The sequence below is a fragment of the Petromyzon marinus genome, chromosome 72, assembly GCF_048934315.1.
Source record: "Petromyzon marinus isolate PM22_M1 ecotype Great Lakes invasive population chromosome 72, UKy_Petmar_22M1.pri1.0, whole genome shotgun sequence".
Classification (NCBI taxonomy): domain Eukaryota; kingdom Metazoa; phylum Chordata; class Hyperoartia; order Petromyzontiformes; family Petromyzontidae; genus Petromyzon; species Petromyzon marinus.
The window spans coordinates 5,092,510-5,104,602 of NC_133738.1; the positions used below are offsets into that span (position 1 = coordinate 5,092,510).

General features: G+C 49.0%; 1 protein-coding gene across 1 annotated transcript; it reads left to right on the plus strand.

Annotated features, from left to right (window-relative positions):
* Nucleotides 1-5,125: 5,125 nt before the first annotated feature.
* Nucleotides 5,126-11,761, plus strand: LOC116957325 (prostate and testis expressed protein 3-like). The gene is made up of 3 exons (XM_032979406.2): nucleotides 5,126-5,327; nucleotides 8,079-8,207; nucleotides 9,354-11,761. The coding sequence occupies exons 1-3, from the start codon at nucleotides 5,273-5,275 to the stop codon at nucleotides 9,557-9,559; spliced, it is 390 nt and encodes a 129-aa protein (XP_032835297.1). The 5' UTR covers nucleotides 5,126-5,272; the 3' UTR covers nucleotides 9,560-11,761.
* Nucleotides 11,762-12,093: the final 332 nt, after the last annotated feature.

A 12,093-nucleotide genomic window follows, 5' to 3' on the forward strand; every position in this document is an offset into this window, starting at 1 on the left:
CTTTGGGACCCGGCTTATGTTCTCTGCGGGGTGACTGGCTCCGCCCTTGGCCACGACCACCTTCCAGAATTCTCGAGAAGGATCTGGATCTCAACCACGTGACCACCCCTAACCCCCACTTAGGCCCCCTTTATAGACGTAACTGGTCACGTGTCCTCCCGGGTCAACCAGATTGCCACGGCCTTTAGTAACCTCATCCAACGGCGGGCACTCACTCATGGGGAGCGGTAGTGTAGCGGTTAGCGCGCTGCGCTATGAACCTGGCGACCCGGGTTCGATTCCGCTCACGGCCAACACCAGTGACGATTATCTGAACCGGTCCCGGGCCGCCCCTAGGTCGACTCAGCCTCAAATGAGTACCTGGTGCGGTGGATAAAAACATTGCCACTAGGGGACAAAGGCGGTCGGGCGTGGTGCTGGCCACCCACCCCTTCGTGTACCGTTCCGGCCTTCATAGGTGCTCGCTAACAGCACTTGCCCCTACAGTCTGTTTAGGCTATATGGGGGATCTTTGATCTTTGTATGTATGTATGTTCATATAGGTGTGAGTGTGTATATGCAGGTGCGAATATATGCAGGTGTGTAAATGCAGGTGTGAGTGTGTGTGTATGCTGGTTTACGTACATGCAGGTGTGAGTGTGTGTACATTCAGGTGTGTATATGTAGGTATGTGTACGTCCAGGTGTGTATGTAAAGGTGTATGTATAGGTATGTGTATACATACAGGTGTGAGTGTGTGTATGCAGGTTTGTGTGAATGCAGATGTGTGGATATGTACAGGTGTGTGTATGTACAGGTGTTTATACATGCAGGTGTGAGTGTTGGTATATGCAGGTGTTTATGTGTGTATTTACAGGTACAGGTGTGTATGTGTGTGCAAGTGTGTGTGAGTACATGCAGGTGTGAGTGTGTGCATATGCAGGTTTGTGTTTATATGTGTAGTAAGCGACATTATGAGACACGTCGTGTAAAAGGCATCTTATTTATTCTCACACTTTAAGCACAACAATGGGCGATACATCCATGTAATATTTCTACGTAGCTACACATAGCCGACCCTTCTACACAACCCCATCGTCGGCGTCCAACTACACAGCTGTCCGACTGGCGCAGTGACGGGGATGATGAGAGCCATTGCAGAAGATCGGACAAGTGGCCGGATGACGAAGAGCAGCACCCAACCTCTGGTTTGGTGCCCCTTATATGCTGCCCCGGCCAAGCCCCACCTCCATCCACGCCCCTTCCAGAACTGACTCCGCCTTTCACCTTTACCCCAGATACGCCCAACTCATAATTAGACATTACGTAACATGCCCATAACCGCAATTACCCCTTCAGGCCGACAAGTATGTGTATATACATGTGTGTGTGCGTGTTTATGTACAGGTGTGTTTACATGTAAGTGTGTATATGCAGGTGTGTGTACATGCAGGTGTGAGTGTGTGTGTGTGTATATTTAGGGAGGGAATGACTGTGGTCGAGAAGACCCGAAGATTCGTGGCGGAGCAACAGACCAGGTAGCTTTTGCGGGGGCTGCTGCCCCCCCCAGCTCCTCTGTTTCGTTCTCACTACTACTCCCCGACTGCTCTGTCGGGTTCGGGCTACCGACTCCCAACTCCTCGCCCCCCCCCCCCCTGTGCTCCCGCCTTTGCTGCTGCCCGCGTAGGCATGTCTCAATCGGTAGGGCCGATGGCTTTACGTTCACGACGCGCTACGCGGGCATAGTAGTGGGCGTGCTGCGGTGGGCGCGCTGGCGAAGCAAAAACTCCGCCCCGTGCGCGAACGGAAGGGTACAGCGTCGCCGACGTGTGACTCCGCAGCCGGCGCTTGGCCCCCGGGATCCGTTCGTACGCACGCTCTACGTACCCAGGCGCTAACAAAACCGACGCCGCTACCTGCCCGACTCCGTACACCAATCGCAACGCGAGGGACTTGGGGTCAGGGGGTCAGAGGGCAGGGGCGCCCACCGTGCGTTCGTCGCCGATTGGCGGGGACGCCTCTGAGCCGATTTAAAGGCCGTCTAAACAGCCGCGCGTGCACGCGAACACTAGGCGCTTCCCGTGCACCAATCACACGCGAGGAACTTGGGGTTAGGGGTTAGAGGGCAGGGGGGTCCGCCGTGCGCACGCCACTGATTGGAGGGAGTCACTCCGCCCCGATTTAAAGAGTGTTTAAACAGCCACGCGTGTGCGCAAACACCAGATGCTACACTCTCCTATTCGCCGTAAACAGCCGCGTATGCACAGGAACATAAATCACTCCACCCCCCTTTCCACACTCACAGTGACCACACGACACATTTTTATCCTCTACTGACGGTTTTATTCCCCGCGAATAACCCGCTAAACTACGTGTGTTTGTGTGAGTCAGCAGACCCTGACTGGCCTATCCTTCGGGGATCCTGGACTCAATTTATTCTGCCTAGCGTTTCACTTTCTACCCTCTGATTAATTAACCCAAACTCACCTCTCCCTTACTTATGCTGACTTCCAATCTGAGGCGCCGGAGGCTGTAGAAAGGGCAATGCTGTGGGTCGTCTCCGTGGAGGATTGTGCCTGGCTGCGTTGAAGCTCGTCACACGGATGATTCGAACGGCCGGCTCCAACACTCCGCTGACTTCGATGACTTGAAGGACTCTAACCTTACTACCGGAAATCTACCTCCTTTTATCCTACCTATAACAAAGGCATTCCGTTGTTTTACCCCCTTGGCCTCCTGTCCAATCAGAGGCCTGGATTTTCCCACCCTTTTGATGCTCGGATCCTACTCTGGTGACGTCACCGCGGTGATTTCTTGGACGTCCGCTCTCCGTTCTTCCCGCTATCAGCCCACTGACTCGTGTTTGTGTGTGTGTGGTTCCACTCGCGGTGGCTCAACGGCCCCTGCCGTGACCACGCGACTTTAATATCAGGTCACGGCGCCGCGGTGCATGTCAGCCTCGGGGGTAGATCACCCAATTTCCCGGCCGCAGGAAACCATGAAGCTTGATCCCATTAGGGGCTTCTGGATAAAAACCTGTCGGCCAGGTGAGCTTCCCTCCCGGCTCTACGTGGGGTGTGCGTGCATTCATGTGGGGGGCGGTGAGAGGCGCGCGAGTCGGCGCAGTCACTCCCCGGCGGCGGCGTCACGGCGGTGGGCACGGCTCCGAGGGAGCGGCTCCGCTGTGACGGCACCACACTTTCACACAGCATTACGCAACCGAATAAAAGAAAATGCCGCTCGACTGATTCGAAGCGAGACCTGTGCTGTTAAACCGGAGCCGGTCATGAGCACACTGCCCAGGTATGGGAAACTCTCCACTCTCTCCACAACTGCCCCATCACCGATTGGGAGTTGTGGGGTGGAGTGCCCGATGGTACAAAATACCCAGGAAGGTGCTTCGTTTTGGTGGGGCTGACGGTAAGGCCCCAACTCTTATTGGCACACTCCAGTTTCAGCAGCAGTGCCTCAAACTCCTCCCGGACAAAGTCCCATCGGTGAGCTCGTCCGGCAGGCAAGGCTGCGTTGGCTGGGCCATGTAGCCTGCATGCCCAATTACCGCATGCCCAAAGAGCTTTTGTTCGGCTGGATCGATGGGGCTAAACGGGCATGGTATGGGCTAGAAAAGAGATGGAATGATGTGGTACAGGAGGATGTGGAACTGAGTGGACTTGCCGATGACCGGTACCAGCGGTGTCAAGATGGCCTCTGTGGAGGTGGCTTGTGAAGGATGCTAAGGGCAGTTGGAGGCAGTCGCCCTCCAACAACAACGGAGTGCAGAGGATCGACGCTCACAACAACGAGCGGAACGCCGGGTGGCTAAAGCACAGCAGGTTGACACAGTAGGGGGCACAGGTGGTGCATCAGCCAGTCATCTCAGTCAGTCGACCCGTGGCACCTGGGTCTGCCCTGTGACCTCCTGCCAGCGGGCGTTCGACACTTCATGTGGTCTCAAAGTGCACATAGCCTGGCACAAGCATCGTGGTGACATCACCGCCACTTAGTGGCGAATGGCGGCTGTTGTATACGTAGGTGTGTTTTGCGTGTATATGCAGGTGTGTGTGTGTGTACATGTAAGTGTGAGTGGGTATATGCAGGTACGTGTGTATTAACAGGTGTGTGTACATGCAGGTGTGTTTGTATATGCAGGTGTTTGTGGGTAAATGCAGGGGTTTGTGTGTGTATGTGCAGGCGTGTGTGTTTATTCAGGTATAAGTGCATACGTAGGTGTGTGTCCATGCAGGTATGAGTGTGCGCTATGAACCTGGCGACCCGGGCTCGATTCCCGCTCACGGCCAACACCCGTGACGATTATCTGAATCGGTCCTGGGCCTCCCCTAGGACGACTCAGGCTCAAATGAGTGTGTAAACTTCGCGACAGGGGAGACAAAGGCGCTCGGGCGTGTTGCTGTCCACCCACCCCCTCGTGTACCGTCCCGGCATTCATAGGTGCTCGCTAACAGCACTTTCTCCTCCATTATGTTAAGGCTATGGGGCATCTTTGTATTTGTCTTTGTGTGTGGATATGTACAGGTATGATTGTGCATATATGCGTTTGTGTGCGTACATGCAAGTGTGAGAATATGCAGGTGTGTATACATACAGGTGCTTGTGTGTATGTACGTGTGTGTGTACAAGTGTGTTTGCATGTGTTTGTATGTGTGTACACGTGTATGAACATGCATGTGTGAGTGTATATGCAGGTGTGTGTACATGCAGGTGTAAGTGTGTATATGTATGTTTGTGTGTTTCGCGTGTATATGCAGGTGTGTATTTACAGGTGTGTGCAAATGCAGGTGTGTGTTTACATGCAGTTGTGTGGGTATATTTATAGGTTTGTGTATATGTACAGGTATGTTTGCATGCAGGTGTGAGTGTATATGTACAGGTGTGTGTGCATGCAGGTGTTCGTGGGTGTATATGATTGCAGTGGGGAGAGACAAAGGCGGCCGTGAGCGGGTGGCGCTGGCCACCCACCCACCCACCGCACCCACCACACCCCACTTCGTGTGCCAGACAAGTTTGCGGCTATTGAGCAACGAGCTCCGACATATATATTTGCATATCACCTCCAAATGTTTGTAAGTGGCATGCTAATGAGTTTGTAGGAGTGTCTTCCGCGATCTCATTAATCTCTGGCGCTTATAAATTCTCCCAGTTAACTACGCAGACGCAGTCACCGCTCCAGGGATATATAGTATCTCTCTCTCTATGACTCTGTAACTCTGTCTCTCTCAACTCACCGACTTTCCATCCCAAAAGCGCCACAACGCCAGGCTCCACGACTCTAACCATGACTTCCCACCTGCCGGGTCTACTCCTCGTGGCGTTGCTGTTCGTGAGCGAAGGTGTGAAAACTTCTGCGTGGCGAGTTGTTTGTTGTTGCAACGACACCAAAGCAACGCCGATACTGCGATATATATAGAGATGTTAACTACCTCGTCTGGTGTACAGGATGTGCATGGGTTCGATCCCGGACCCTGACAATGCCTGCTGCTATATTTGGAGTCTGTGTGTGTGTGTCTCTCTCTCTCCCTGTGGAGATGTTAACTACTTTGACTTGTATACAGGAGTACGTGGGTTCGATCCCGGACCCTGACAATGCCTGCTGCTATATTTGGAGTCTCTGTGTGTGTGTCTCTCTCTCCCTGTGGAGATGTTAACTACTTTGACTTGTATACAGGAGTACGTGGGTTCGATCCCGGACCCTGACGATGCCTACTGCTGTACATGACCGGACTCGTCATTATATCAGAAACAGAAAGTACCCAATAAATATTAGTTTCAACTATATAGTAAATCAAACGCATAAAATTGACATCGACGTTGCCGCAGTATCTCCAATATCGACAGAGTTATTTGATGTTTACATTTTTCGGGGTGTTTAGTTTCGGTTCACGCTGTGTTGGACTTGTTTGGTTCTGCGTATACACGCTCGCATTACCTCTTGAAATTAAGTTTAGGACTTCTCTTTTCGTTAAAGACTGCAAGTTGAAGCGTTGAAAAAATCATCAATTGTTCCGTCTCGACTACTTCGTGGTTTCTCGGTGCGTTTTTATTTTTACATTTTGTCATATTAACTAACTCACTTCACTCACTACTTTAATTGTGCCAGGGGTAAGGCGCCACTGAGGCTACGTGTGTCGTGTACGTTGACTAAGGCACACACACCGTTATAAGGAGGCAACGTGTTTATTAAACAATTAACTGTACACCGGGTTTTTGTTTATTGTAGTACGGAGTTAGACTGATGGCCTTAATCTTTGTTGTCTTGTGGTTGTTGTTGTTTGACTTGCATCCCACTGGGATTTTTGCACACAGCGTTGGTGTACGGTGCTTTTTCAGGAATATTTTGATGTTTTTTTCCTGGATTTTCTGTTTTCACAGTCACATAGTCACTTTAAGATGTTTTTCTTGTTCGTGTTTTTGTTTTTGTTTGTTGCGGTTGCACTCGATTCAAGAGCCGAATGGTTCACAGGGCAATACCAAGTAAATGGAACTATGGAAATAAATGGAAATGAACTATGGGTTCTGTTGCTGAGTGTGGCTAACTTGTTCTAGACTGCTCACTACTTGGGTCTCTGTTAACTCGCTTGATCCCCGAACGAGCCCCGAATCCCCGAACGCACGCCCCCTTTATCCCTTGGCCCCGGCCCCGCCCCTTGCTGTATCAAGGACGGCGCCCCCCCCCCCCCCGCTTCTGGCCACGTGCCCTTAACTCTTCCAATCGAGAAACCCGCTTCAGATCACGTGCCCTTGACTCCTCCAATCGAAGCCCGCTTCCGGTCACGTGCCCTTAGCTCGCCCAATCGGACACCGCTTCTGGTCACGTGACCTGAGTTCGTCCAATAAATGCACCGCTTCCGGTAACGTGCCCTTTTGCTCGTCCAATCGGTGCACCCGGCGCTCCTCCGGCACTGTGGCTGTATTCACAACACTACACGTGTGTAGCTCAGTGAGGTGGTGGGAGGCCAGCACCACGCCCGGCCAACTTTGTCTTTCCAGTGGCGATGTTTACTACACACCACCACTGCACTAGGTACCCATTTGAGGACGAGTCGACCTCGTAGGAGGAGGCCCCAGGGTACCGCTTCAGATGATCGCCACCCGTGGTTTAGTTTCATACTTTTAGTTTCATTTATTTGGTATAGCCCTGTGAGCCATTCGGCTCTTGAATCGGGTGCAACCGCAACAAACAAAAAACCAAAAACATGAACAAGAAAACATCTTAAAGTGACTTTGTGCATATGCAAACAGAAAATCCAGGAAAAAAACATCAAAATATTCCTGAAATAGCACCGTACACCAACGCTGTGTGCAAAAATCCCAGTGGGATGCAAGTCAAACAACAACAAGAAAACTTAGATTAAGGCCATCAGTCTAACTCCGTAGTATATAAACAAAAACATGGCCAAACCAAAAAACTTTTAGAAATCACCAAAATAAAGCCAAAAATGCAATGTAACAGTGATCATAGGAATTGTGACCAAATTTTTGACAATAAACTACATAAATAACATGTAACACCAAACCCTAGAGCCACAGCTGGCTGCATGAGTCACTCCAGAAACAACAGGGGCATCAGTCGGAGTATCACATTTTTCAATGCACCTTTGAGATCAGCACATTAAATCAAAATACAAATAATACTTTGCAACGGGAATCAAACTCGGGTCGCCCGGATTCGTCGTGCAGCAGCGTTATGATGATGATCGTCTGCCGTGATGATGATAAAAATCGTCTGCCGTGATGATGATAAAAATCGTCTGCCGTGATGATGATGATGATGGTGATCGTCAGCCGTTATGATGATGGTGATGATTGTCTGCCTTGATGATAATCGTCTGCTGTGATGATGAAGATTTGCCGTGATGATCGTCTGCCGTGATGATGATCGTCTGCTGTTACGATGATGACTGTTTGCCGTGGTGATGATGATGGTCTACCATGATGATGATGATGGTCTGCCTTGATGATGATGATGAGGATGATCGTCTGCCGTGATGATAATGATGATTGTCTGCCGGGATGATGGTCGATTGCCATGATGATCATGATGATCGGTATTGTTCTTGTGTCTTGCGTCTGTGAATATACAGGACACAGCATCAAATGCTACTCATGCCGCACGAACATCAACAATACGGTGTGCAATGAGGGCGGTGCCATTCAGTGTTCCGGAAACTCGCATGATGCCTGCGCGACAATAACCATCCAACAGGGCTCCAGTAAGCGCATTGCTTATTCATGCACAGCGCGGGTTGGGGGTGGACCCCTTGCGTTCAGCAGTGACTCCCAGGCGCATGATCCACTCGCAAGACGCGCGTCCGCCCTCACTGTGTTTTGAGTCTATCGGGTCTCTAGTGTGGCCAGTCTATGGGTCTCTCTGTGTGTGATGAGTCTATGGGGTCTCTGTGTGTGGCGAGTCTATGGGTCTCTGTGTGTGATGAGTCTATGGGTCTATGTGTGGTGAGTCTATGGGTCTCTGTGTGGTGAGTCTATGGGTCTCTTTGTCGTGAGTCTATGGGTCTCTTTAGAGTGTGTCTATGGGTCTTTGTGTGTGATAAGTCTATGGGTCTCTGTGTGTAATGAGTCTATGGGGTTCATATTCTTTCATTATTTCGGTAAAATCACGTAGATAGAAAACGACAAAATAAAAAAAAGTTAAAAACTTACAAACGTTTCGATCGCAACACAAGCGGTCATCATCAGGCGGAGAGAAAATTAGCATTGGCTGCCCTGCCCATGCTGATGAGCGCCAAGCTGCTCAGCACTAGCTCATTCGTTCATGCTGTGCCGTGACTCTTGTGCCCTGCCCACGCACAACTTTAGCTGATCCATTCATGCTGCCCTGCAGCACTTGTCACCACTCCTTCTGACACTTGAGCTATGCCCATTTCAAGCCTTTATAAACAGTTGCAGTTGGAGGCTTGCCCCACTTTTCCCTCCGCGTGATGTCGACCGCTTGTGTTGCGATCGAAACGTCGTGAGTTTATTTTTTTTATTTTGTTGTTTTATATCTACGTGACTTTACCGAAAGAACCAAAGAAAATGAATTCCCGCATTCACGAAAGTTTTCAATCAAATTTTAGTCTATGGGGTCTGTGTAAGATGAGTCTGTGGGTTTATTTACGTGATGAGTTCATGGGTTTCTGCATCCCAATCAGAGACTCTACCTACAGATTAGCACGGTTGGCTACATACGTCACGTAAGAATTTCAACACACACATACAGGTCACTTATGAAAAAGGGCTATATTGCAGCTCAGTGGGGCTTGCACCTGGTAAAACAAAAAATAAAAAATATTTTTCACGTGTTTGTAATGAAATATTTTTACTCACAATGAGACCGGCGTGCTTTCTCTTCTGCCCAGCCTACCTCCTCACCAAGAAGTGCATGAACTTTGAAGAATGCAAAGCCATAAATATATACGACTTCAACGGTCGCCTGACGATCTTGTGCTGCCAGACCAACGGCTGCAACTTCAACGCCGCCCCTCGCCCGGTGGGCGCAGCTCACGTGACCCTGGCCCTGCTGGGCGTGGCCATCAGCGCCGTGGTCAGCAGGGCTCTGGTGTAGGTCGTGACGTCACAGCCGCACCCCCCCCACCCACACGTGCCTGGGTTCTGTCCAATCGCTTTTGCCCTTCCACTCGGTCGTCTCACGACGCTTGCACCAGTGGAGCTGTGCAACGTTAAAATCGTCAAGATTGTTGCGTTACGCTGCTAAAGAAGTTCAATGTACGTGTGAACATACACAGAGACAAGTAGACTCGTCACGCAGAAACCTACAGACTCACCACATAGAGATCCATAGACTCATTACGCAGATACCCAAGTCGTGAATGATATATCATCATTTATCGAGAGCCAGACAGTGGATCCTGCATGGCAGAAGAGAATGGAAAGGTCTTTAACCTTGATTTGGAACAGGTCACGGAGGGTGTTCAGAGAGTTTGCGGATGATTGGGGGGTGAAAGGAAGTCCTATACTCAAGGGTGGAGGTGGTGGGTGGGGTAGCAGATTTGCGTGACCCTTACCAATGGCATATACAAGGTACCGCTCGATTTACCGAATGCGATGCGTTTCTCGAACAACTAAAAAACAGACTCACGAGCGTTAAACTTAATTTGTAATTCGCAATATCTTTACCCGTTTGATTTAATACTAAAACTTCGGGGAAGCGTATCGGACAGTCATTACAACTCGAAAAAAAAATTTCAACACACCTTTGTCACTTTTCAGGGTGCAAAAAAAGTGTAATAACATTTTTATTGAACGTGAATATTAAAACGATTGAATAATAATACATTTGAAATAACTAATATGTATGTTGGAATGACTGGAGAGGGTGATGTGGAGACGTTACCGTTGCACTGTATAGGGACACCATAATACTGTCGCGGATCGGAATCTTTATTTAGACGGGAGGGGGAGGAAATCTGATGACCTACGAAGCTCTTTGTCGCAGATTTTCGATGATGTAGTCTCCCCGGTGGCTTTCTCGTTAGATGGGCGACTGCCGTAGGAAATTCTATTACGCAGAAATTCGATTTAGTTGATTGTACCACAGTGGCTAGGGAGCTGATAACTTCCTCGCCTGGTATACAGGAGGTCGTGAGTTCGATCCCCATCCTGACATTGCGTGCTGCTGTCTTTGTAGTTTGCGTGTCAATCTCTCTGTGTTCCTCCGATTTTTCATCTTCACATTTAGAATCAACATCACTACGCATTCAGGGCTATTTGCCTGCTGCTAGACATTTCTACGTGATGACGATAATAATGATATCATGATACTTGGTTGTGCTGCCATCGTATGTGATGGCCCAGATCGCTTCTGAAAGAGCTACACCAGCTCATTAGTGGTGACTTACACCTGGTTAAAATCTCTATTAAAGGGAAATTTGCGAATGTGACTGTTCGAAATGTTTAGCATACTTCCCAACGTGCAACAAACTTAAAATTTCGCATGTCGGTAGCTTCCAGAATGTACACAATTGAAAAGTATAAAAAATAGACTTTTGTGTTGGGTTTTTTTGGGGGGGAGGCGCAATAATGGATATATTTTGCAAGGCAAGTGAGCATTAACGTCACATCTGTGATGTCACCCGCATGCGGCAGCGTCAACGCAGTGTACCTGCTGACGTCACGCGCCCCCCCCCGCCCCCCCCCCCCCCCCCAGATAATGCATCTGTTTGTCTGAAGCAGCAAAAAGTCTCGAACGCTGAGCTCTGACGTCATGAAATTTGCACAGCTCATGCTGTCTGGAATGTCAAAGGGAACGCGACTTTCAGCTCACCACATCATTCCCCGAGTTGCCTAAAACGACCTTACGTATAAGTGGCTTAAGGATGAATTTCCTCGAGTGAAAAACATCCGATTTAGTTCAATTGAATTGTTTCGGCTTTTTTTCTTTCTTGCAAGCATCAACTTTTTTCAGGGTTTATCAGTGAAATAGAAGGGACTATGAAATTAATCGTAGACACAAATTCAAGTCCCGGGCGAAGACGGGTAGTAAAGCTTGTATTAAATGGATGGTTTAGTTTTACAGGAAAAAAAAAGGGTCTGTCATTTGTAAATCGCGTTCGCGCGAAACTTCGTAAACCGAAACGTTCGTGGATCGAGGGATATCGCCTGTGCCTGATTACAATGTATAAACCTGTAGTTCTATGATCTCTCACTCAACACACAATTGTCAAACAAAATGCATGCAGTATGTTGCTTGGAAGACGGGCGACTTTTAAGTATTTGTACTTTTTAAAATTAAATTAATCTTGCTCGAGTTGGTAATTTTGCGTGTTTTTTTCACAACCATTGTGTGACGAAAGTTCGCCAATGACGCCTCTTGTAACCTCTGATGGAAATCACTCAGAATCAGATGCTTTATTTAGCTTGGAGGAGGATATTTGATGAGCGTTAAATGTGTTTTTCACAGACATCCAATCGGGGATTGGTGGTCAGATCGTTACAACAACAACAACAACAAACAATACGCACACAATAGGAGTGCAAAGTATAGAAAAGGTAAACAAATCACTTACAAAAATACAAATAAAACGACTGACTCGAATGGTCGGACGAAGTGGCGCTTCGAGCGCTGCCATCCGTTCTGGA